Raw genomic sequence first — 27,823 nt, 5'->3', positions numbered from 1 at the left:
GTAAGGACATGTCAGTGTAAACAGGAGAACACTTCAGTAAGGGCCTGTCAGTGTAAACAGGAGAACACTTCAGTAAGGGGCTGTCAGTGCAAACAGGAGAACGCTTCAGTAAGGACCTGTCAGTGTAAACAGGAGAACACCCCAGTAAGGACCTGTCAGTGTAAACAGGAGAACACTTCAGTAAGTCCTGTCATTGTAAACAGGAGAACACTTCAGTAAGGGCCTGTCAGTGTAAACTGGAGCACATTACAGTAAGGGCCTGTCAGTGTAAACAGGTGAACACCTCAGTAAGGGTTTGTCAGTGTAAACAGGAGAACACTTCAGTAAGGGTCTGTCAGTGTAAACAGGAGAACACTTCAGTAATGGTCTGTCAGTGTAAACAGGAGAACACTTCAGTAAGGGCCTGTCAGTGTAAACAGGAGAACACTTCAGTAAGGGCCTGTAAGTGTAAACAGGAGAACACTTCAGTAAGGGCCTGTCAGTGTAAACAGAAGAACACTTCAGTAAGGGTCTGTCACTGTAAACATGAGAACACCTCAGTAAGGGCCTGTCAGTGTAAACAGGAGAACACCCCAGTAAGGGCCTGTCAGTGTAAACAGGAGAACACTTCAGTAAGGACCTGTCAGTGTAAACAGGAGAACACCTCAGCAAGGGCCTGTCAGTGTAAACAGGAGAACACTTCAGTAAGGGCCTGTCAGTGTAAACAGGAGAACACTTCAGTAAGGACCTGTCAGTGTAAACAGGAGAACACCTCAGTAAGGGCATGTCAGTGTAAACAGGAGAACACTTCAGTAAGTCCTGTCATTGTAAACAGGAGAACACGTCTTAAGGGCCTTCAGCAAGGGCCTGTTTTAAGATATTAGTATGAAATGCTGGGATTTACAAAGAAGTACTGCTCATTTTATTTATTTATTCAATATTTATTTATTTATTTTTAGCAAAAGAGAAGGCAATATGACTCATATCCGATACATCTTTATTGAAATTTACACATTTTGCATATCCTGTCTTTAATAGCCATTCCTGCTTGTTCTTTTTGAAGGTTTAATGTGACTCGAAATACAGGCCTACTTTTAACAGTAAAGTAGCTTTCGGTACAAACGTAGGATTTATACTGGAAACAAGAGCGCCAGTACAGATGTAGAATTTATATTGGAGATAAGAGCGCCGGTACAGATGTAGGATTTATAATGGAGATAAGAGCGCCGGTACAGATGTAGGATTCATAATGGAGATAAGAGCGCCGGTACAGATGTAGGATTTATAATGGAGATAAGAGTGGCATTTCATCAATGGTGCTGTGCAAGACAGTGAATCAATGGAAAGTATGTTCACATGCCCAAGACGACAAGAGAAGCGATGAGAAACAAAAGTCCACTTGATGAAATAGTCTCCCCATCATTGACTGGAGACACTGGCTTGGATGTGGGATCCACGGCTGAACACTGGCAGGACCGCATTGCTGCCAAGAACTTCGCGTTCTCCAGAGACGGGATGCCAGCCATCCTCGACAGTACGAAGCTGCCCAATCTATCGTTCAAGCATGGATGTTGTTGTACCTCGGCCAAAGCAGCGGGACATTCAACCCGGCAGTCTCCCAAGGGGCTACAGTTGTCCAACACCTACAACAAAAGGTAGTCACGCTTGAATAAAAACCCATGATTGGGATGAGTGAGTGAATTTTGTTGAACGCCCTTTTCAGCAACATTCTAGCAATATCACGGCGATCTGTAAATAATGGCGTCTGGATCAGTGAAACCTGTGATTGAAAGCATGAGCAACGTTGCCGGGGCAATGATATGTCTTTTGCATACATATAAAATAAATGAAGAATTAACTTGTTATAGTAAATACATCTGAACTGGTAATAACCAATATAAAACTGGTATCCATAAAAAATAATTAATAGAAAACATCTGAGTTGCATTATCAAGTAATCTTTCAATGCCGTTGAGGAACAAGCGTCACACCTATCCCTCTTCTGCCACCATCAGGGTTTGTTAATGTATTTTTAACACCGCACTATATAACACGATATGTAAATAATTGAGTCGGGACGAGACAATACAGTGATTGATATAATGAGCACCCGATCCATTAAGTCCCCTCTTGCGCCCAGCATGGACTGCTTTTAACCCTCGGTGGGTTCGACACCGAAATCCAATTAAACCGAAATGTTTACCTTTGACATCAAACCCTTGCGCACAGGATGAGATGAGTTCAGCATCATTGGGATGTTGCAGCCATGTAGTTGTCCCCTGTTGAGGCTGCAGAGTTCCAGATCCCCGTAGGTGACACAGACGAAGGGCATGTTCTCCGCAGGGTAGAATGTGAAGAAGCCGAAGCACATCTCGTCGTTTGTGCCATCACCCCACACTGTCGTCGTGGCCCTGGAGGTGGACCTATGCACACAGGTGGTCTTCAGACTGTCCCCCGGGAGCATTTCAATCTGAGGGTCGTACCTGATGGTGAGTGAGTGAGCGGATGAAGGAGTGAAGAATGTTTTACGTCGTCGTCAGTGAAGTACATGTAACTGCCGAAGTGAACTCTTGAAAATTGGATTTGATAAAAAAAAAAATCAAAACGTTACTAGGCTGAAAATAGTCACTCTGACACGGTTGGTTTGTTGGTTTGTTTAATGCCGCACTCAGCAATATTCCAGCTATATGACGGCGGTCTGTAAATAATCGAGTCTGGACCGGACAATCCAGTAATTGATATCATGAGCATCGATCTACGCAATTGGAATCGATGACATGCATCAACCAAGTTAGCGAGCCTGGCCACCCGATCCTGTTAGTCGCCTCTTACGACAAGCATAGTCGCCTTTTACGGCAAGCATGGGTTGCTGAAGACCTATTATGTTCGCACCATCACCATACGTCTTACTTGTGAATGATAGGGTTGTCATATGAGTAATGGTCGTCCGGCGTCAGGTCGCGCAACTTCTCACCATTCCGGTAGTGTTCAACAGTCTGCTGGTACCCTGGACAATGATAAATATACAGTGTGTCTCGACGTTACAATGATGTCATCACTGGGATAAAAGCCATACTATAAGTACTAGTTACGGTATGGTTATCTAGCCAAGTACTAGATACGGTATGGTTATCTAGCAATGTTCTAGATACATAATATTGTTATCTAGCCAAGTACTAGATACGGCATTGTTACCTACCCAAGTACTAAATGCGTATTGTTATCTACACAATTACTAGATGTGGTATGGTTATCTAGCCAAGTACTAGATACGGTATGGTTATCTACCCAAGTACTAGATACGGTATGGTAGCCTACCCGAGTACTAGATACTGCATGGTTACCTACCCCAGTAATAGATACATAATATTGTTATCTACCCAAGTACCAGATACGGTATGGTTATCTACCCAAGTACTAGATACGGTATGGTTATCTACCCGAGTACTAGATACGGTATGGTTACCTACCCGAGTACTAGATACTGCATGGTTACCTACCCGAGTAATAGATACATAATATTGTTATCTACCCAAGTACCAGATACGGTATTGTTATCTACCCAAGTACTAGATACGGTATGGTTATCTACCCAAGTACTAGATACGGTATGGTTACCTACCCGAGTAATAGATACATAATATTGTTATCTAGCCAAGTACCAGATACGGTATGGTTATCTACCCAAGTACTAGATACGGTATGGTTATCTACCCAAGTACTAGATACTGCATGGTTACCTACCCAAGTACTAGATACGGTATAGATACCCGAGTAATAGATACATAATATTGTTATCTAGCCAAGTACTAGATACTGCATGGTTACCTACCCAAGAACTAGATGTGGTATGGCTATCTACCAAAGTACTAGATACGGTATGGCTATCTAGCAAAGTACTAGATACGGTATGGTTATCTAGCCAAGTACGAGATACTGCATGGTTACCTACCCAAGTACTAGATACGGTATGGTTATCTAGCAATTTACTAGATACGGTATGGTTATCTAGCCAAGTACTAGATACGATATGGTTACCTACCCAAGATATTGATGTGGTATGGCTATCTACCAAAGTACTAAATACGGTATGGCTATCTATCCAAGAACTAGCTATGGTATTGGTTATTCCTTACAATCATAAAAAGTAATAAACGATCATCCCCTAAGTGAAATATGTTCAACGCGGATTCCACCAACTGACTTTCTTGTCTCACCCAAATAGTGCATGTGATTGTATCCGGCCAACAGATGGATAGGCCCCTTCATGACGTCCCTGGTACACTCAGAGGAACACTGACTCGTGTGCACCACGCGCTCCCGGCCAGGGGGGATGTTTAAAAGCGTTTCCCCCACCGTCATGTATGCAGCGTTGTATTTCCTCAGTTTGGGAGTCAGGTACAGAGTGATACCCGAGGAATCAGTGTAGGTTGTCTTCTTCTCCGGGTTGTTCCAGTGATGCTGCAATGCAGAACATTTTACATGACCTCAATACATCGACATTGTAACGTCAATAAAAATGTATCTGGATGGGCCATACAAAAACGGCGGCGTGGTTAAAGCGTTCGCTCGTCACGTCAAAGGCCAAGGTTCGATTTACAACATGAGTACTTTTGTCGCTCTGATTTTTTATCATATATATAAATATGAAATGAATGAGGGGTTTCACTGGTAATTTTTTTTCAGGTCACCTTAAGTTAAACTTCTTGGTCAAATTTCCTTGTTTCCATTTTGCTAGTCCGAGCAGAAATTCTGATTCATAAATACATAACGAAACAGTTCAGCATGGAATGGAGCACGATTAAGGTCCACGCATGGGGATGCCTCCTTCTTGCCAAAATGTCTTACCTTAAACTTCACACAGATGATATCAACGACGCAGCCCGGTATTTCACCACTCACTCAAACACTCTACAGTCAACTACGGTTATAACGAACACGCTTATAACGAACTGACGGATATAACGAACTTACTTTTTGGTCCCGACTATTTGCTGTAGTTATGCTGTACATATAATTATAACGAACTACGGTTATAACGAACTAAAATTAGAAGTACCTTTGAGTTCGTTATAACCGTAGTTTCCTGTATTAGAATTATCTGTGCCGTTGAAACAAACTATTGGTTTATCTCCTCCAAGCTATTCGAGAGTTCATGATTAACGTATCGACGACTACTCACAAGCCGCCCCACTGATTCACTCGAGGCCTACCAGCATATTCAGTCGTTTGTATCCATTGCGTCCGATTTTGAAGCCGGCATCTTTGTAGACACACGACCCCGGTAACCCCAACGTCCAAATAGACAGCGGGCTCCGGCAGCCTGAAGACCCCATGTTGCATCTCTGTGGACTGTCCAGGTGGGAGCCTGAGATAGGTATTTGAAACCATACATAATATTTTCAGATTGGTGGTTGACATCGGATATACGATGCCCTGAATTTTAATTTGGATCTGGCGATGTTTGCACCCTCCGTACGTGAACTGTCATAGGTGAGGTGCTCACGTGACGTCGCTTTCGAATAATATGACGTCATGACACAATGCGCTTCCGCGAAAACTGAACTCTCTTGGTTAAAAATAAAATACAAAGTTGTTCTTGTAAATATAGTGATCTAATTTAATAATTTATTAATGTGGTATTCATTTTGACAAACCGAATAACCAATTGTTTTCAAATTTATGATTAGGAAATAATATTAGCAAGAAAAATATTCATTCGCGGTGAAAAGACCGAAATGTTCCTGGGATCCACTCCCATTGAAAAATGTTCTTCAACCAATCAGATTGTAGAACATATACCCATTCATTATACAACTTAGCATAGGTGTCAACAGAAGTGAACGTCATTTGCTCATATCAATTTAATCAAGTATTGCATACTGCTGTACGTGATTTTCTGAAGCACATATTATGATAACCTAAAAAAGTTCTCCACGAGGACGATACCACAAAGCCGCACCTCCAGACATACAATGATTTTAAACCTGTCTGTCTGTCTGTCTGTCTGTCTGGAATCTACCCTACTAGAAGATGTGGTGTTGCTATCTACCCAAGTATTAAATGGGATATTGCTATTTTCCCAAGTATTGGATGTGGTATTGCTATCTACCCGATACTGGATGTGGTATTGCTATCTACCCAGTACTAAATGTGGTATTACTATCTACCCAGTACTAAATGTGGTATTGCTATCTACCCATTACTGGATGTGGTGTTGCTATCTACCCAAGTACTAGATGTGGTATTGCTCTCTACCCAAGTACTAGATGTGGTATTGCTATCTACCCAAGTACAAGATGTGGTATTGCTATCTACCCAAGTACTAGATGTAGTATTGCTATCTACCCAAGTACTAGATGTAGTATTGCTATGTACCCAAGTACTAGATGTGGTATTGCTATCTACCCAAGTACTAGATGTGGTATTGCTATCTACCAAAGTACTAGATGTGGTATTGCTATCTACCCAAGTACTAGATATAGTATTGCTATCTACCCAAGTACTAGATGTAGTATTGCTATCTACCCAAGTACGGGATGTGGTATTGCTATCTACCAAAGTACGGGATGTGGTATTGCTATCTACCCAAGTACTAGATGTGGTATTGCTATCTACCCAAGTACTAGATGTGGTATTGCTATCTACCCAAGTACTAGATGTGGTATTGCTATCTACCCAAGTACTAGATGTAGTATTGCTATCTACCCAGTACTAGATGTGGTACTGCCATCTACCCAGGTAATGGATGCGGTATTGCTATCTACCCATGTACGGGATGTGGTATTGCTATCTACCCAAATACTGGATGTGGTATTGCTATCTACCCAAGTACTAGATGTGGTATTGCTATCTACCCAAGTACTAGATGTGGTATTGCTATCTACCCAAGTACTAGATGTGGTATTGCTATCTACCCAAGTACTAGATGTAGTATTGCTATCTACCCAAGTACTAGATGTAGTATTGCTATGTACCCAAGTACTAGATGTGGTATTGCTATCTACCCAAGTACTAGATGTGGTATTGCTATCTACCAAAGTACTAGATGTAGTATTGCTATCTACCCAAGTACTAGATATAGGATTGCTATCTACCCAAGTACTAGATGTAGTATTGCTATCTACCCAAGTACGGGATGTGGTATTGCTATCTACCAAAGTACGGGATGTGGTATTGCTATCTACCCAAGTACTAGATGTAGTATTGCTATCTACCCATGTACTAGACGTGGTATTGCTATCTACCCAAGTACTAGATGTGGTATTGCTATCTACCCAAGTACTAGATGTGGTATTGCTATCTACCCAAGTACTAGATGTGGTATTGCAATCTACCCAAGTACTAGATGTAGTATTGCTATCTACCCAAGTACTAGATGTAGTATTGCTATGTACCCAAGTACTAGATGTGGTATTGCTATCTACCCAAGTACGGGATGTGGTATTGCTATCTACCAAAGTACTAGATGTAGTATTGCTATCTACCCAAGTACTAGATATAGTATTGCTATCTACCCAAGTACTAGATGTAGTATTGCTATCTACCCAAGTACGGGATGTGGTATTGCTATCTACCCAAGTACTAGATGTGGTATTGCTATCTACCCAAGTACTAGATGTGGTATTGCTATCTACCCAAGTACGGGATGTGGTATTGCTATCTACCCAAGTACTAGATGTAGTATTGCTATCTACCCAGTACTAGATGTGGTACTGCCATCTACCCAGGTAATGGATGCGGTATTGCTATCTACCCATGTACGGGATGTGGTATTGCTATCTACCCAAATACTGGATGTGGTATTGCTATCTACCCAAGTACTAGATGTAGTATTGCTATCTACCCAAGTACTAGATGTAGTATTGCTATCTACCCAAGTACTAGATGTAGTATTGCTATCTACCCATGTACTAGATGTAGTATTGCTATCTACCCAGTACTAAATGTGGTATTACTATCTACCCAGTACTAAATGTGGTATTGCTATCTACCCATTACTGGATGTGGTGTTGCTATCTACCCAAGTACTGGATGTGGTATTGCTATCTACCCATGTACTAGATGTGGTATTGCTGTCTACCCAAGTACTAGATGTGGTATTGCTATCTACCCAAGTACTACATGTGGTATTGCTATCTACCCAAGTACGGGATGTGGTATTGCTATCTACCCAAGTACTAGATGTAGTATTGCTATGTACCCAAGTACTAGATGTGGTATTGCTATCTACCCAAGTACGGGATGTGGTATTGCTATCTACCCAAGTACTAGATGTATTATTGCTATCTACCCAGTACTAGATGTGGTATTGCTATCTACCCAGGTAATGGATGCGGTATTGCTATCTACCCATGTACGGGATTTGGTATTGCTATCTACCCAAATACTGGATGTGGTATTGCTATCTACCCAAGTACTAGATGTGGTATTGCTATCTACCCATGTACTAGATGTAGTATTGCTATCTACCCAATTACTAGATGTAGTATTGCTATCTACCCAAGTTCTAGATGTAGTATTGCTATCTACCCAAGTACTAGATGTAGTATTGCTATCTACCCAAGTACTAGATGTAGTATTGCTATCTACCCAAGTACTAGATGTAGTATTGCTATCTACCCAAGTACTAGATGTTGTATTGCTATCTACCCAAGTACTAGATGTAGTATTGCTATCTACCCAAGTACTAGATGTGGTATTGCTATCTTCCCATGTACTAGATGTGGTATTGGTCATCCCTTACAAGCATACCAGATATGACACTGGTCATCTTCCTAAAGATGTCTTTTAGACGTAAAATTTGTTCCCGAAAATGGCGGGAAACGATTATATTTCCCAGGTTTTTAGATAGAAAATCGCTTACAGGACATGCTGAATGGTGTGAAAATGATGTGTTGTTTTGAAGCTCTGTCAGACAAGACTACGTAATCTCCCCACCTTCCTCTCCTCAGGAATATTAAATGTGCGTCCCCTATGGGAAATATTTGAAGCCATACATTAGATTTTCAGACGGGGTTGATATCGAATATATGATGCTTTGAATTTTTAATAATGATCTAATTTAAAATTGAATTAATGTCATATCTATTTTGTCGAGTCGAATAACCAATTGTAAGCAAGAACAATATTCATACGCGGTGAAAAGTCCGACAGATTTCCAGGATCCACTCACGACTTTTCAACACCTCACGTTGATCAAATGTTGCATACTGCGTGCATGTCCGTGATTATGATAACCTAATAAAGACCTAGTTCTCCCTGCAGATATACCACGAACCCGCTCCTCCAGACATGCAATGATTTAAACCAGTCTGTCTGTCTGTCTGTCCACTGAGGTTTGTTTATCAGCAGTCATCATTAGATCATGTGCAAGTAAAATCACACGTTGATGATAACTCACTCGTAAAATCACAGCCGCTCAGCACGGTGTGATGCATGATATCAGCGTTGTCAATGTACGGCTTGGTGGCTATCAGATGGTATTCCACGCCAGCTGGCAGCATGTCCAGGTCAAAGGTGTAGCACATGTACGTGGTGACCTCCGGGGGGACCTGAGTCGGGGGGAACCTCAGCGTTATGTTGATCACATCTATAAATACAACACATTAAGGAGGTTTTTCACTTGCACAATAAAAGCGGGAAAAAATACTAAAAATAATGTCTGCTGAAAGCAGAGCCCTTTGTGCGATTCCGACAATATCATATGTTTATGATTACAATCAAATAGCAATGATACCAAGTGTTCGCGATAAGTTGACCGTATGCTATCCCACACCTGTCATAAATACATGCAAAGGCAAGTCAAATGTTAACCTCAGCAAACACGGGTAGAGCATTTTAAACTTAAAAGTATATACATGTAGCAGGTTATCCAATTTTCAATTAAAACACTAAATGTCACACAGATTATAGAGTCTTTGTAATGGACTTGAACACATTAATTACATTGAGTATGTAAACACAAATCCTTCTAAACCATATATTTCCAGCTATATAATAGTTGCCTTTACATAATCACCTATGGACCAGACAAACCAGTGATTGAAATTATGAGCAACGATGCGCCATGGGGTAAAATCTAACTAAGTCGCCTCAGGAAGGGTTGCCGGGGATCAATTCTAACCCGGATTCTGTGCACTACACCTTCTGGACCCGCGAAGGTCCATGTTAGAACTGGTCTTCAGCAACCCAAGCTTGTTGTAAGAGGCGACTCATGGGATCGGGTGGTCAGGCTCGCTGACTTGGTTGATGCATGCATTCCAGATGCGTAGATCGATGCTCATAACGTCAATCCCTGGATTGTCTGGTTCAGACTCGATTATTTACAGACCTTGGCGCTAAACAACAAACAAACAATACCTGGGCTGTTGATGGCATCACATAAAAACTCCCCGGTGTCACAGCTGATGTGACTGTTAGCATCCTCGCACTTGGAGCTGCCCCATGGGTCACACACACCTGGATAGGCATAATAAGCATCATCAGTTGCAACAGAGCGATGAAAAGGGTATTCCAAAATCGACTAAATACATCTTCCCGAGACAAGGGCGTTAACTGACTATTAAAGTCTAGTTTCCACCCTTGCCGAACTACTCCCTTTCTGGAGTTACATTTTGGCTGGACTAACGAGTCTATGGATGGTCCAATCAAAATCGCGTAACAAACTATAGACATCCGGTTCGTAAACAACATGGGTCGACTGAAGGATTTTCAAAGCATGTGTACCGCCAACTGGGCGTCGACAGATATTTTGCAAATATTTTCATGTTTTCAATTAAGGTGTTCACGTGATTTGATACACTTCGCGATGTAATGCCCGTTTTATTTCAATATAGATCTTTATTATCGAGCTGATCGTTTTGACTGGCCCCCGTCATATTGTTTGAAGCAAATGCAAGTGATATGAGAGGTGGAATCTGATTGGTCAATGGGTGAGACATAGAAGGGACATCACTCGCAATAGCCACTGATGGCGCTACAATCTAGCCTGGAAGTTCCAGCCAAGTTCGGCAAGGGTAAAAACTGGACTTTTATAGTCAAATAACGCCTTGCCTCGGGAAGATTACTTCATGCGATGTACCACAATTTCAGTCGTTCACATAATGTTTCATCTTAATGTTTCAAAATCCAATAAATAAATATTTTGTGTGTGTGACTTCATCTGATCTGTGAAGATGTGATCTGTTTTGACCACTCTCGTCCATATTGGAAAATGAGGAGTTTTGATCACAATTATTGGTTCGTATTGACTGGTTTCCGTATAAGACAAGACTAACAGTTCCCACGTAGCTCAGCCTCATTAAATCAGATCTTAGTTCTCGCTACCGCTAAACATATCTGAGAATATACCTTTACGGGTGACGTCAGAACGACTTTCATCCGACCAATCAGGGCGTCGCTTACCAGGTCAGCAAAGTGACAGTCGGAATGTGTTTTCTAATCATGCAACCTCGAAAAGGCTATTCCGAACGACAGTTACGAGCTGTACGACTGAATCTGTCAAAATCATCGTCTGTCTGTCACTTAAATGGGATAAACATTTGAATGGAAGAGACTTTCCATAGCCCGTGGGAAGTACTGCCATAAAATCACGGCCATCTAGTAGACATTCCAGAATGTTCTTTTGTTCAGTATTCAAATTTTGAATCGAGAACTATGTCAAACTATTTTCAAAGCGCAGTGTGGAATGTAAGTCGCCAGTTTGAAACGAGTACCGTATTGGCTAATGTCGATTTCTTGTCAGTCATTTCATTGGTCGGTCAAAATTTTCTATTTTCTATTCAGCGCTGGTGGTTTGTGCCGCAAGCTAAGCGAATTTAGCTCCTCTATAACCAATCTCATTTAAATCAGATCTTAGTTCTCGCTGCCGCTAAACAAAGATCTGAGGACATCCCATTACGGGTCACGTCAGACCGACCTTTCGCGAACTCTGACCGACCAATGGAATTACTGACAAGAAGTCGACATTAGCCAATCTGAAGGCCGCTTTCTCGTGCATTACATCACTAATTTCAAATTGGCGACTACGCTTCGAAACATATTTTGACAAATTCTCGCTTAAAAATTTGAAACCTGAACAAAAGAACACTCTTGAATGGCTAATATATGGTCAAGATTGTATAGATTCAGTCGTTAAGCCTGTAACTATCTTTCGGAATACCCCGTTTTCGAGGATGCATGATTAGAAATCACATTCCGACTTTCACTTTCGTGATCTGGTAAGAGACGCTATGATTGGTCGGATGAAAGGGATGTCCTCAGATCTTTGTTTAGCAGTAGCGAGAACTAAGTCCTGATTTTAATGAGATTGCTTTATAACAAAATGAGCTGTTGCCAATTTCACGTTGGCTGCGATTGGACGACACTAAACTTCACATTTATTGGACCTCGGTATCGAATGAAAACAAATAGCGTTGCTATGCAATGTTTAGTATAGTCAGATCGGAGCTTCCGAGAATTGGTCACCACCTGTCTACACGTTTAGGTAGACAGGGCCCAGACCAATATTTAACCAAGAACAAATAAGACCTGAATGGTTTAAGTCCGCACTGATCTCTAACATGTCTGGGGCTTTCCCACTCACCTGGGTGTGTGATGTTCTTACTCCGGGACGGAAAGGTCCCTGGAACCCATACACAATCCGGATCTCCCAACTCCTGGCCATTGGTGAGTCCGTCATTGTCCGAGTCCATTCGGCAAAGTTCGGGCGTCCACTGCAGATAACAGTACGTGCGTATTTTTGCATACAAATGATGATATTAAGGCCACCTCATTATGTGTGGATCACGGCGACCCAGTCGTCAAAGGCGCCGCGATTCGCTTTGTAAAGATGCGTCTCTTGGGCCCGCCAGAAACCTATGATTGTGGGTTCGAATCCCGGTTCGCACCGATTATGTTTCTAGATGTGTCATAATCAAACCCATGTTCGTCGGTTTCACCAACGTCTGAAACCTGCATCACTTCGGGCTTTCCTCACACATCAAGAGGACACATTGATATAACTGGTACAATGTCCAAAGCGGCGTAAAATCCCACTCACTCACTCACTCCACGTGTAACCATGGTAATGAGAATGGTACCGGGTTTAATGTCGCGTTCTAGATAATTGCATTAATATAGCGACGTGATGTGCGTGGTGCCAGCTCGCTGAGATATCATGCTACATTTAACAAGGATACCCCACTCAGACACATTATGACTCCGAGCCGACCAGTCCTTGTTTTACCCACTAATGCCGAGCGATAGACTGGTATGACGGGCCGGGTATCGAACCCCGGACCTTTGACTCTCTGGACAGACGCTCTATCCACAAGATCACTTTACGTATGAAAAAGTTCCGTCAGTGACATGAATGTTCGGATATGGAGGTCTGGATAAACACGGTCCAGATTAATGAGGTTTGGCTGTGTTCAGAGAGTAACATTGTGCCAGTACATACATAACTATTTGCTTTTGTTTAAAACGTTGTCGATGATGATTTTACAAATTATGAGTTTAATGTTGTATTTGATTTATCATGATTTCAAATTTCAGCCCATCGAAGTGACTTACATTGGTTCCTATAGAATATACAATCGTTCCAACCTGTTTAATTTTTCCATAATCTTCTCCAAACGTATTCCGTAATCCTCCGCCGAGTGGAGTTTTGTGTCCAACCCCTCTCCATAGATAGTTGGGTTTACATGGGTGTGGTACAGTGTCACCATTAGGGATTCGATCCTGGTACATGCGGTAGGCAGCAATGGCTTGCACCAGGATTACAGCCAGGATCAGTCTAAAACAGATAAAGAGATTTCACTTCCAACAACACTTGATATATTTTGCCAAAATTGTAAGTTTGGCGGTCTAAAACATTTAAATAAAAAAATATTTAAATATCTTTTAAAATGATTTTATAAAACCGCTTTCCAACGAGTGAAATTCCTTGGTGGAAAAAAACAAATACACCCAACATTCAGGTATATGGCGGCCGATATCCTTCACACACTTCTCCATATATTAAGTTATTAAATTTTAGTTCAGGTTAATAAATATGCCATTCTATGGGGTACCTATGAAATATTATAATAACTTGTTACTACAAGATCAAAACTGACAAAGACACTGGGCAACAAGTGTAAAAGAATCATTGTTTTGGTTTTTTTTATACATTTTTATTCAGTCATATACACAGGATGCATATGCACTCGGAAAGCAATACAGCTTTATGAATACAGGTACTTCTCAAAAGGATATGGTACAGAGGAAGCCTAAGGCATAATCCACATCATGGTACAGATGAAGGCATAATCCACATCATGGTACAGATGAAGGCATATTTATGTATACAATTAAGAAGATGCGGTATTTATGTTACATCAAATTATGTTGCAAACATCAAGTGAATAAGTTTTTTTGCAGTTTGAGTAAACAAAGCCCATTTTCTATTAAAGGCAGATAAGTCGTTATTTCTACGTGCAATATGATATTCAACGTCATAGATACTTCTTATTGTGTTCTTAAAAGCAACAAAGTCAACATTTTCATTCTTAATACACTGGACAAAGATAAATCTTTTAGCAGCTACAATCAAATGGTTAATTAATACATCAGAGGTACCAAAGAGGAGCTCGTTGTCAGTTATAAGGATTTTTTTTCTATGCAAGATATGAGTCAAGTAAATACAGAAATCTGACCAAAAATTCTTAACAACATGACATTCGATATAAACATGAACAATATTTTCTTTGTGAGTATGACACATAGAACACTCATCGTTATCAATAAGTTTCATTCTTAATAACTCACGTTTAGTAAATATTACTTTATGAATAAATCTAAACTGGAAATCCCTGAGTTTTGTGTCCCTTAACCCATGGCAATATACACTGAACATTTGATTCCATGGAAAAGAACATAAAAAAAAGAATCATTGTTGAGTGAGTGAGTTAGTATGGTTTTACGCCGCTTTTAGCAATATTCCAGCAATATCACGGCGGGGGACACAAGCAATGGGCTTCACACATTGTTCCCATGACGGGAATCGAACCCGGGTCTTCGGCGTGACAAACGAACGCTTTAACCACTAGGCTACCCGACCACCCCGAATCATTGTTGAATGTTGGATACGGTTATATTTGGCAAAAATAGAAAGTAGAATTCCATGCAGAATTTATAGAAGTATTTACTCAAAGATTGAAAGATATATATCTCCAAAATTGATCTTTAAAAACATCTACCATGTAAAAACAAGTAAATCTAATGACTATTAAGTGTTTTAAAGTTATGTATGTACAAAATTCTATTTACCAGAGGTGAATATATATTGATTTAGAATAAGCTTAGCACGTTTCCAATGCTCGTCGCAGGATTGAATAATTGAAAAAGGAAGAAATATCAAAACTAAAAAGAACAGAAGACTTGTTGTTTAAAGTCGTAGTGGAAGATGAGAATCACGTCCTCCTTGTTTATCTTGCTTTTACAATGTTGATAAATACTTATCGACGCCTTAACACCTAAGAACATGGGGAAAACATTGCCCGCTGCTATCGAGGGGAATACAATAGAGCATAAGGGAACTGTGGCGGGTGTTATCGAGGGGAAGATCATAAAGCATGGGGGAACATTGGCGGGTGTTATCGAGGGGAACACAGTAAAGCATGGGGGAACATTGGCGGGTGTTATCGAGGGGAACACAGTAAAGTATGGGGGAACATTGCCAGGTGTTATCGAGGGGAACACAGTAAGTGTGGGGGAACATTGACAGGTGTTACCGAGGGGAACACAGTAAAGCATGGGGGAACATTGACAGGTGTTAACGAGGGGAACACAGTAAAGCATGGGGGAACATTGCCGGGTGTTATCGAGGGAAATAGTAAAGCATGGGGGAACATTGACAAGTGTTAACGAGGGGAACACAGTAAAGTATGGGGGAACATTGAAAGGTGTTAACGAGGGGAACACAGTAAAGTATGGGGGAAAATTGGCGGGTGTTATCGAGGGGAACACAGTAAAGTATGGGGAAACATTGACAGGTGTTAACGAGAGGAACACAGTAAAGTATGGGGGAACATTGACAGGTGTTAACGAGGGGAACACAGTAAAGCATGGGGGAACATTGGCAGGTGTTATCGAGGGGAAGATCATAAAGCATGGGGGAACATTGACAGGTGTTAACGAGGGGAACACAGTTAAGTATGGGGGAACATTGACAGGTGTTAACGAGGGGAACACAGTAAAGTATGGGGGAACATTGGCGGGTGTTATCGAGGGAAAGATCATAAAGCATGGGGGAACAGTGGCGGGTGTAATCGAGGGGAACACAGTAAAGCATGGGGGAACATTGGCGGGTGTTATCGAGGGGAACACAGTAAAGCATGGGGGAACATTGGCGGGTGTTATCGAGGGGAACACAGTAAAGTATGGGGGAACATTGACAGGTGTTATCGAGGGGAACACAGTAAAGTATGGGGGAACATTGACAGGTGTTATCGAGGGGAACACAGTAAAGTATGGGGGAACATTGACAGGTGTTAACGAGGGGAACACAGTAAGTATGGGGGAACATTGACAGGTGTTACCGAGGGGAACACAGTAAAGCATGGGGGAACATTGACAGGTGTTGTCGAGGGGAACACAGTAAAGCATGGGGGAACATTGCCGGGTGTTATCGAGGGAAATAGTAAAGCATGGGGGAACATTGACAAGTGTTAACGAGGGGAACACAGTAAAGTATGGGGGAACATTGAAAGGTGTTAACGAGGGGAACACAGTAAAGTATGGGGGAAAATTGGCGGGTGTTATCGAGGGGAACACAGTAAAGTATGGGGGAACATTGACAGGTGTTAACGAGGGGAACACAGTAAAGTATGGGGGAACATTGACAGGTGTTAACGAGGGGAACACAGTAAAGCATGGGGGAACATTGCCGGGTGTTATCGAGGGAAATAGTAAAGCATGGGGGAACATTGACAGGTGTTAACGAGGGGAACACAGTTAAGTATGGGGGAACATTGACAGGTGTTAACGAGGGGAACACAGTAAAGTATGGGGGAACATTGGCGGCTGTTATCGAGGGAAAGATCATAAAGCATGGGGGAACAGTGGCGGATGTAATCGAGGGGAACACAGTAAAGCATGGGGGAACATTGGCGGGTGTTAACGAGGGGAACACAGTAAAGTATGGGGAAACATTGGCAGGTGTTATCGAGGGGAACACAGTAAAGTATGGGGAAACATTGGCAGGTGTTAACGAGGGGAACACAGTAAAGTATGGGGGAACATTGGCAGGTGTTAACGAGGCTAACACAGTAAAGTATGGGGGAACATTGGCAGGTGTTAACGAGGGGAACAAAGTAAAGTATGGGGAAACATTGGCAGGTGTTAACGAGGGGAAGATCATAAAGCATGGGGGAACATTGGCGGGTGTTATCGAGGGGAACACAGTAAAGCATGGGGGAACATTGGCAGGTGTTATCGAGGGGAAGATCATAAAGCATGAGGGAACATTGGCGGGTGTTATCGAGGGGAACACAGTAAAGCATGGGGGAACATTGGCAGGTGTTACCGAGGGGAAGATCATAAAGCATGGGGGAACATTGGCGGATGTTATCGAGGGGAACACAGTAAAGAATGGGGGAACATTGGCAGGTGTTATCGAGGGGAACACAGTAAAGCATGGGGGAACATTGGCAGGTGTTATCGAGGGGAACACAGTAAAGCATGGGGGAACATTGGCAGGTGTTAACGAGGGGAAGATCATAAAGCATGGGGGAACATTGGCGGGTGTTTTCGAGGGGAAGATCATAAAGCATGGGGGAACATTGGCGGATGTTATCGAGGGGAAGATCATAAAGCATGGGGGAACATTGGCGGGTGTTATCGAGGGGAACACAGTAAAGCATGGGGGAACATTGGCAGGTGTTATCGAGGGGAAGATCATAAAGCATGGGGGAACATTGGCAGGTGTTATCGAGGGGAAGATCATAAAGCATGGGGGAACATTGGCGGGTGTTATCGAGGGGAAGATCATAAAGCATGGGGGAACATTGGCAGGTGTTAACGAGGCTAACACAGTAAAGTATGGGGGAACATTGGCGGGTGTTAACGAGGGGAACAAAGTAAAGTATGGGGAAACATTGGCAGGTGTTAACGAGGGGAAGATCATAAAGCATGGGGGAACATTGGCGGGTGTTATCGAGGGGAACACAGTAAAGCATGGGGGAACATTGGCAGGTGTTACCGAGGGGAAGATCATAAAGCATGGGGGAACATTGGCGGGTGTTATCGAGGGGAACACAGTAAAGCATGGGGGAACATTGGCAGGTGTTACCGAGGGGAAGATCATAAAGCATGGGGGAACATTGGCGGATGTTATCGAGGGGAACACAGTAAAGCATGGGGGAACATTGGCAGGTGTTATCGAGGGGAACACAGTAAAGCATGGGGGAACATTGGCAGGTGTTATCGAGGGGAACACAGTAAAACATGGGGGAACATTGGCAGGTGTTAACGAGGGGAAGATCATATAGCATGGGGGAACATTGGCGGGTGTTATCGAGGGGAAGATCATAAAGCATGGGGGAACATTGGCGGATGTTATCGAGGGGAAGATCATAAAGCATGGGGGAACATTGGCGGGTGTTATCGAGGGGAACACAGTAAAGTATGGGGGAACATTGGCAGGTGTTATCGAGGGGAAGATCATAAAGCATGGGGGAACATTGGCAGGTGTTATCGAGGGGAAGATCATAAAGCATGGGGGAACATTGGCGGGTGTTATCGAGGGGAAGATCATAAAGCATGGGGGAACATTGGCGGGTGTTATCGAGGGGAAGATCATAAAGCATGGGGGAACATTGGCGGATGTTATCGAGGGGAAGATCATAAAGCATGGGGGAACATTGGCGGGTGTTATCGAGGGGAACAGTAAAGCATGGGAGAATATTGGCAGGTGTTATCGAGGGGAAGATCATAAAGCATGGGGGAACATCGGCGGGTGTTATCGAGGGGAAGATCATAAAGGATGGTCGAACATTGGCGGGTGTTAACGAGGGGAAGACAGTAAAGCATGGGGGAACATTGGCAGGTGTTATCGAGGGGAAGATCATAAAGCATGGGGGAACATTGGCGGGTGTTATCGAGGGGAACACAGTAAAGCATAGGGGAACATTGGCAGGTGTTATCGAGGGGAAGATCATAAAGCATGGGGGAACATTGGCGGGTGTTATCGAGGGGAAGATCATAAAGCATGGGGGAACATTGCCAGGTGTTATCGAGGGGAAGATCATAAAGCATGGGGGAACATTGCCAGGTGTTATCGAGGGGAAGATCATAAAGCATGGGGGAACATTGGCGGGTGTTATCGAGGGGAAGATCATAAAGCATGGTGGAACATTGGCGGGTGTTATCGAGGGGAACACAGTAAAGCATAGGGGAACATTGGCGGGTGTTATCGAGGGGAACAGTAAAGTATTGGGGAACATTGGCGGGTGTTATCGAGGGGAACAGCAAAGCATGGGGGAACATTGGCGGGTGTTATCGAGAGGAACACAGTAAAGCATAGGGAAACATTGGCGGGTGTTATCGAGGGGAACAGTAAACTATAGGGGAACATTGGCGGGTGTTATCGAGGGGAACAGTAAAGCATGGGGGAACATTGGCGGGTGTTATCGAGGGGAAGATTATAAAGCATGGGGGAACATTGGCGGGTGTTATCGAGGGGAAGATCATCAAGCATGGGGGAACATCGGCGAGTGTTATCGAGGGGAAGACAGTAAAGCATGGGGGAACATTGGCAGGTGTTATCGAGGGGAAGATCATAAAGGATGGGGGAACATTGGCGGGTGTTATCGAGGGGAACACAGTAAAGCATGGGGGAACATTGGCGGGTGTTATCGAGGGGAACACAGTAAAGCATGGGGGAACATTGGCGGGTGTTATCGAGGGGAAGATCATAAAGCATGGGGGAACATCGGTGGGTGTTATCGAGGGAAACACAGTAAAGCATGGGGGAACATTGACGGGTGTTAACGAGGGGAATATCATAAAGCATGGGGGAACATTGGCGGGTGTTATCGAGGGGAACAGTAAAGCATGGGAGAATATTGGCAGGTGTTATCGAGGGGAAGATCATAAAGCATGGGGGAACATCGGCGGGTGTTATCGAGGGGAAGATCATAAAGGATGGTCGAACATTGGCGGGTGTTAACGAGGGGAAGACAGTAAAGCATGGGGGAACATTGGCAGGTGTTATCGAGGGGAAGATCATAAAGCATGGGGGAACATTGGCGGGTGTTATCGAGGGGAAGATGATAAAGGATGTGGGAACATTGGCAGGTGTTGTCGAGGGGAACACAGTAAAGCATGGGGGAACATTGGCGGATGTTATCGAGGGGAAGATCATAAAGCAGGCGGGAATATTGGCAGGTGTTAACGAGGGGAACACAGTAAAGCATGGGGGAACATTGGCGGGTGTTATCGAGGGGAAGATCATAAAGCATGGGGGAACATTGGCAGGTGTTATCGAGGGGAACACAGTAAAGCATGGGGGAACATTGGCGGGTGTTATCGAGGGGAAGATCATAAAGCATGGGGGAACATTGGCGGTTGTTATCGAGGGGAAGATCATAAAGGATGGGGGAAAATTGGCGGATGTTATCGAGGGGAAGATCATAAAGCATGGGGGAACATTGGCGGATGTTATCGAGGGGAACACAGTAAAGCATGGGGGAACATTGGCGGGTGTTATCGAGGGGAACACAGTAAAGCATGGGGGAACAGTGGCGGGTGTAATCGAGGGGAAGATCATAAAGCATGGGGGAACATTGGCAGGTGTTATCGAGGGGAAGATCATAAAGCATGGGGGAATATTGGCAGGTGTTAACGAGGGGAACACAGTAAAGTATGGGGGAACATTGACAGGTGTTAACGAGGAGAACAAAGTAAAGTATGGGGGAACATTGGCGGGTGTTAACGAGGCTAACACAGTAAAGTATGGGGGAACACTGACAGGTGTTAACGAGGCGAACACAGTAAAGTATGGGGGAACATTGACAGGTGTTAACGAGGGGAACACAGTAAAGTATGGGGGAACATTGACAGGTGTTACCGAGGGGAACACAGTAAAGTATGGGGGAACATTGACAGGTGTTACCGAGGGGAACACAGTAAAGTATGGGGGAACATTGACAGGTGTTAACGAGGAGAACAAAGTAAAGTATGGGGGAACATTGGCGGGTGTTAACGAGGCTAACACAGTAAAGTATGGGGGAACATTGACAGGTGTTAACGAGGGGAACACAGTAAAGTATGGGGGAACATTGACAGGTGTTAACGAGGAGAACAAAGTAAAGTATGGGGGAACATTGACAGGTGTTAACGAGGGGAACAAAGTAAAGTATGGGGGAACATTGACAAATGGTAACGAGGGGAACACCACAGAGTTTCGAGGAACACTGACGGGTGTTATTGAGAGGAACTTCTTAAAATAAGTAAAAGAACACCCGATTAATTCGCATTACTATCAAATGACAGATTAAGTAGTATAGAAATATGAAAGAATCGTGTGTTCTTTAACTTATTTTGAGTTGTATACATTTTCACAGATCTGTTTGCTGTTGCTGTTTCTTACCTCGCCATGCCCGTGTCTTCGTCGTGAGTCGCCCGGGTGTGAATGCCGCAGCTGTGGGTAGTTATTGTAGTCGGGTCGCCACTGGGGCGTAACATGGCACTGCACAGCCTTGTTTCGCGTCATCATAGTGTTATTAGCTTTTGAAACAGGATCAATAGAGATGCATATCGTTTGTCACACGAAGAGTTCTGATATTCCCAGATAAGAATGAAAGGCTACAAAAACAGAACTAATTTGTGCAGAGGTCAAAAGCTGGGACAGTTATTAGTGACAAAGCATTTCGATTGTGATTTCGTTATGTTTTTGTTCTGTTTGTTAAACTGCGTGCACGAATGGGATGTGCAGTGGTGTTTTAATGGGGATATTCCGTAGAGCACGGGTGTACCCTGGATGTTAACTGGGTATGTTCCCGGTAGGAGTGGATATGTCAATGTCTTGGGATCTAACTGCTTCTGATTCAGTCCATCCAGATGAGATCCAGGACTAAATGAAACTAATAAACAATACTTTCAGAAATAACTGTGTTTAATCTTGGATTCGAACACACCGATATAACGCTGCATAGAGATTTGTTAGGCTTTAGACAATTTGGCCAAGGGCAGGATTTATTTTGTGGGGTTTTCTTTGTTTGTTGTTAAACGCCGCATTCCAGCTATATGACGGTTATGACGGTCTGTAAATAATCGAGTCTGGACCAGACATTCCAGTGATTGACATCATGAGCATCGCTCTACGTAATTGGGTTATGATGACATGCATCGACCAACTCAGCGATCCTGACTACCCGATCCAGCAAGCATGGGTTGCTGAAGACCATACCCGTGAAGATCCGGTTTAGACTAAATCTTGCTCAACCCATGCTTGTCGTAAAGGCGACTATGCTTGTCGTAAGAGGCGACTAACGGCTTCGGGTGGTCAGGATCGCTGACTTGGTTAATGCATGTCATCAGGGTTAGTTTTTTACCTCGGCGGCCAGTGCCATTCTTTACCTTAGCGCACATTTATTGGCAGTCGCCTCCCATGAAAGTACATCGTAAATGATTACAGTACGTTTGTGGTGTAACGCAACCAATGATTTGCAAAATATCCCCAAAATATATTTAGAATGGTATTTCATTTATATCAGTGTCAGTTCGATGTGGGATGGATGTTCGATGGTGACGATCAGCTGATCCTGCCTGGCTAAGGGACGCAACTCTGAAAGCGAATTACAGCACCTTACAAATAAACACAACTTCATTGCTAAGAGGGGAAAACTTAACTACAGCAAGGAAATGAATGAATCGTCCTTAAGAGCTTAACCACCCCAAAGCCAGCTCCTGACCACCCTGACGTTGGGATTGTGTAACTGCAACAAAATAACATGTTTCTTGGGGTCTAGAAATGAGTATGTGTACCGTGATTCGCTCATTCTCCCATAGGGCTTTCTGGGTAGAACTGATCCCCAAGCACCTATGATTTTCCATCTTCCCGAGGCAAGATAGTTAACTCCCTTTAAAAGTCCAGTTTTCACCCTGTCGAACTAGGCTGGTATTATGGAGTTACATTTTGGCTGGACTAACGAGTTTTTACATAGTCCAGTCAAAATCGTGCAACGGAATCGAAATCCGGTTCGTGAACTGTCATGCAGATTTCGGTCGATTGCAGGATTTGTAAAGCATGTGTATCGCCAACTCGTTGTCAACAGATTATTTTTCAGATCTTTTCATATTTTTAATCAAGTTGCTCACGTTATTTGATGCACTTCGCGATGTAAGACCCGTTATATCACAACATGGATAATAATTATCGACCAGATCGTCTTGACTTGGCGCCGCCATTTTGTTTGAAGCAAATGCAAGTAATATGCGTGGTGGCATCTAATTGGTCCATAGGAGAGGCTTAGAAGGGACACAACTCGTAATAGCCACTGGTGGCGCTATGATCTAGCCCAGGAATTCCAGCCTTGTTCAGCAAGGGTGGAAACTGGACTTTTAAAGTCAGTTAACTCCCTTGCCTCGGGAAGATGATGATTTTCGTAAGAGGGGACTTAATGGATCGGGTGTCCATGCACATTGATAGCGTGTAATCGTACCCTGACGGCTCGCATGGATGTTCGCAATACCAAATACTCGTAATAATGTACACGCCATCGTAATTTGCAGTAATCGTGCGGCGTTGAACAAACACAAAACAATCAATCGATGTTTGGACCTTTCAACCACACAGTCACAGCTGTACTGTCCCTTTTCACGCGAGTGAGGGCGAGTGAGGGGATGTTTGAGTGAACGACTGAAGGGAAGTTTTTAGTGGCTGATAACTTGAGTGAGTGATTGAGTGAGTGGATGGATTGTGTTAGTGGTTGGGTGTTTGAATGAGTGGGTGGATGGGTTAGAGGTTGAGTGTTTGTTTGTTTGTTTGTTTGTTTGTTTGTTTGTTTGTTTGTTTGTTTGTTTGTTTGTTTGTTTGTTATTAACGCCATACTCGGCAATATTCCAGCTTCATGACAGCGGTCTGTGAATAATAGAATCTGAACCAGACAATCCAGTGATTGACATCATGAGCATCCATCTACGAAATTGGGAAACTATGGCACCTGATCCCGTTAGTGTTTGGGTAGGTTAGTGGTTGAGTGTTTGAGTGACTGACTGGATGAGTGGTGGGTTAGAGGTTGTGTATTTGAGTGAGTGGCTGTTTGGTGGAGTGGGTTAGAGGTTGTGTATTTGAGTGGGTGGGTTAGTGGTTGTGTGTTTGAGTGACTGACTGGATGAGTGGTGGTTTAGAGGTTGTATATTTGAGTGAGTGGGTGGTGGGTGGGGTGGGTTAGAGGTTGAGTGTTTGAGTGACTGACTGGATGAGTGGTGGGTTAGAGGTTGTGTATTTGAGTGAGTGGCTGTTTGGTGGAGTGGGTTAGAGGTTGTGTATTTGAGTGGGTTGGTTAGGGGTTGTGTGTTTGAGTGACTGACTGGATGAGTGGTGGTTTAGAGGTTGTGTATTTGAGTGAGTTGGTGTTGGGTGGAGTGGGTTAGTGTTTGAGTGTTTGAGTGACTGACTGGATGAGTGGTGGGTTAGAGGTTGTGTATTTGAGTGAGTGGCTGTTGGGTGGAGTGGGTTAGAGGTTGTGTATTTGAGTGGGTGGGTTAGGGGTTGTGTGTTTGAGTGACTGACTGGATGAGTGGTGGGTTAGAGGTTGTGTATTTGAGTGAGTTGGTGTTGGGTGGAGTGGGTTAGTGTTTGAGTGTTTGAGTGAGTTGGTGGGATAGGGGTTGTGTGTTTGAGTGGCTGACAGGGTGAGTGGGTGGGTGTTGGGTGGGGTGGGTTAGAGGCTGTGTATTTGAGTGAGTGAGTTGGTGAGTGGTGGGTTAGAGGTTGTGTATTTGAGTGAGTGGCTGTTTGGTGGAGTGGGTTAGAGGCTGTGTATTTGAGTGAGTGAGTGGATGAGTGGTGGGTTAGGGGTTGTGTATTTGAGTGGGTGTGTGTTGGGTGGGGTGGGTTAGAGGCTGTGTATTTGAGTGAGTGAGTGGATGAGTGGTGGGTCAGGGGTTGTGTATTTGAGTGGGTGTGTGTTGGGTGGGGTGGGTTAGAGGCTGTGTGTTTGAGTGAGTGCGTGGGTGAGTGGTGGGTTAGGGGTTGTGTATTTGAGTGTGTGTGTGTGTGCCATGACGTGCTCAACTGATTGGCCAAGCTAACCCTCAAAGTTGACCCTTTGTCTCACTGCATGTTCTCAGTCTGCACACATTTCCTGCACAGACAAGTTGACAGGTGAAATTATCTCAAATCAGGTTAGTTTAATATAGATTTGTATTGTATGTTATTGCAGTTAAATGTTGCAGTATATTAAACCTATAATACTAAACTTACCTAAACGTGTTTAATATTATCATATTCTCAGTTACAATCTATTTAAATAAATGTGGAAAACAAGACTTATAAATGAAAGTTTGGGTAATTACTAATATATCACTTTTCTGTCTCTTTATTCTTGTATGTATGAGGAAGAATGTATGTGTTGTTTTATGGAATAGGCTATGTTTTAAATGCTTTTGTGATCAGTTCTGTATAATATACAGTCTGTACTATACGGGATCCGGAGAAATATTTTAACGTGTATGTAAATAGTTGTATTAGTCATTGTTATAAAAGTATATGTTTTATTCAGATATCCGGAATTATAAGTTGCGGCGCTAGTCGGGAAGACACCCCAGTCTCACCCACAGGGTAGGCACATAATAACTTGTATAGTCAGTTTCTATATTTGTGTAACACATAAGTGTATCACACTCGTAGATTCATGTATATGTATGTATTTTGAAAGAGATTTATAATCTCTTTACACCTAGTTAATATATAAATAATTATTCTATTTGGTTCTTACATCAGTTAGCAGATCATTGTACAGTGTAACAACTAATATATGAAGAAGATGTGTTTGTAATGTAAAATGGTTTGTAATACTGTGATGTCGATGATTGCATTATGTATATTGTTAATATTACTTATCATTCCTTTAATATGTTTCAGGGTGTAGATACTAGATACTACATATTAGATAGATAAATATGTGACAGATCCATTGGCGAAATAAACGTCCCTCACCCGTAGCGTGTGTTTGGCTATCACATCATTCACTGCCCTGCTACAGGTGTGTGTTGGGTGGGGTGGGTTAGAGGCTGTGTGTTTGAGTGAGTGGGTGGGTTAGGGGTTGTGTATTTGAGTGAGTGTGTGTTGGGTGGGGTGGGTTAGGGGTTGTGTATTTGAGTGAGTGGACGGGTTAGGGGTTGTGTGTTTGAGTGACTGACTGGAAGAGTGGTGGGTTAGAGGTTGTGTATTTTGAGTGAGTGGGTGTTGGGTGGGGTGGGTTAGAGGCTGTGTGTTTGAGTGACTGACTGGAAGAGTGGTGGGTTAGGGGTTGTGTATTTGAGTGAGTGTGTGTTGGGTGGGGTGGGTTAGGGGTTGTGTATTTGAGTGAGTGGACGGGTTAGGGGTTGTGTGTTTGAGTGACTGACTGGAAGAGTGGTGGGTTAGAGGTTGTGTATTTGAGTGAGTGGGTGTTGGGTGGGGTGGGTTAGTGGTTGTGTGTTTAAGTGAGTTGGTGGGTTAGAGGCTGTGTGTTTGAGTGACTGACTGGATGAGTGGTGGGTTAGGGGTTGTTTATTTGAGTGAGTGGGTGTTGGGTGGGGTGGGTTAGTGGTTGTGTGATTAAGTGAGTGGGTGGGTTAGGGGTTGTTTATTTGAGTGAGTGGGTGTTGGGTGGGGTGGGTAAGTGGTTGTGTGTTTAAGTGAGTGGGTCGGTTAGGGGTTGTTTATTTGAGTGAGTGGGTGTTGGGTGGGGTGGGTAAGTGGTTGTGTGTTTAAGTGAGTGGGTGGGTTAGTGGTTGTGTATTTGAGTGAGTGGGTGTTGGGTGGGGTGGGTTAGTGGTTGTGTGTTTAAGTGAGTGGGTGGGTTAGGGGTTGTTTATTTGAGTGAGTGGGTGTTGGGTGGGGTGGGTTAGTGGTTGTGTGTTTAAGTGAGTGGGTGGGTTAGTGGTTGTGTATTTGAGTGAGTGGGTGTTGGGTGGGGTGGGTTAGTGGTTGTGTGTTTAAGTGAGTGGGCGGGTTAGGGGTTGTTTATTTGAGTGAGTGGGTGTTGGGTGGGGTGGGTAAGTGGTTGTGTGTTTAAGTGAGTGGGTGGGTTAGGGGTTGTTTATTTGAGTGAGTGGGTGTTGGGTGGGGTGGGTAAGTGGTTGTGTGTTAAATGACTAAAAGTTTGGGTGGGTTAGTGGTTGCGTGTTTGAGTGACGTTAAGAGCATCACGCTGATTGAGTCATACAACAGATCCCGGTACAGAATATCAGACTAATTTCCACTTGAATCTACGTGAATAACACACCTCGGCAGAGTGTACCATATGTAGGCAGTTACCCAACCTTGAGACTGTTCTCAGATTTTGACCTCGTTCACTTTGGATTATGTATCGGTGACAAACAGGCTTCAGGTGACAGTACACTTCGGCACGGTCTGGTGGGTTTCTCTAGTACGCCAGTCCGCAAAGTTGTTTTTCCTGTATCCTCTGTTGGCTTCCTTTGTTCTACCCTTTGTTATTTTCCACCTTTTGTTATCATATAAATGTTGTTGTCCTCACATGTACATATATATATATGTTCTCTGTCTCATAGCATTCATTTACCTGATGAAGGAGTAAGCATATACTCCGAAACGTTGTGTTCCTCATAAAAAGAAAGAAGTTGACATCCATATATTTTATTCCTTATG

The 27,823-nt window shown here is 43.3% G+C and overlaps 1 protein-coding gene across 1 annotated transcript; it reads right to left on the bottom strand.

Annotated features, from left to right (window-relative positions):
* Positions 1-955: 955 nt before the first annotated feature.
* On the bottom strand, positions 956-21,748 carry LOC124142452 (tyramine beta-hydroxylase-like). Its single transcript, XM_046510922.2, has 10 exons — positions 21,593-21,748; positions 13,567-13,756; positions 12,566-12,695; positions 10,342-10,440; positions 9,383-9,571; positions 5,193-5,347; positions 4,197-4,440; positions 2,890-2,986; positions 2,183-2,462; positions 956-1,622 (listed from the first exon to the last, which is right to left on the bottom strand). Exons 1-10 carry the CDS (start codon positions 21,685-21,687, stop codon positions 1,332-1,334), a joined length of 1,770 nt encoding a protein of 589 aa, XP_046366878.2. The 5' UTR covers positions 21,688-21,748; the 3' UTR covers positions 956-1,331.
* Positions 21,749-27,823: the final 6,075 nt, after the last annotated feature.

This window comes from Haliotis rufescens, unplaced genomic scaffold (assembly GCF_023055435.1).
Source record: "Haliotis rufescens isolate VD_foot unplaced genomic scaffold, xgHalRufe1.0.p SCAF_8, whole genome shotgun sequence".
NCBI classification, from domain to species: domain Eukaryota; kingdom Metazoa; phylum Mollusca; class Gastropoda; order Lepetellida; family Haliotidae; genus Haliotis; species Haliotis rufescens.
The sequence above is the reverse complement of the archived record's forward strand: the minus strand, read 5'-3'. Positions and strand labels throughout refer to the sequence as shown.

What these genes read in the sequence shown, in the direction of transcription:
- LOC124142452 (XM_046510922.2), bottom strand. Translation starts at nt 21,687, where the DNA reads ATGTTACGCCCCAGTGGCGACCCGACTACAATAACTACCCACAGCTGC. An exon ending in CAATCACATGCACTATTTGG is followed by an intron (nt 2,987 to 4,196) that starts GTGAGACAAGAA and finishes ATCATTGTCCAG; the next exon opens with GGTACCAGCAGACTGTTGAA. An exon ending in GACAACCCTATCATTCACAA is followed by an intron (nt 2,463 to 2,889) that starts GTAAGACGTATG and finishes ACTCACCATCAG; the next exon opens with GTACGACCCTCAGATTGAAA.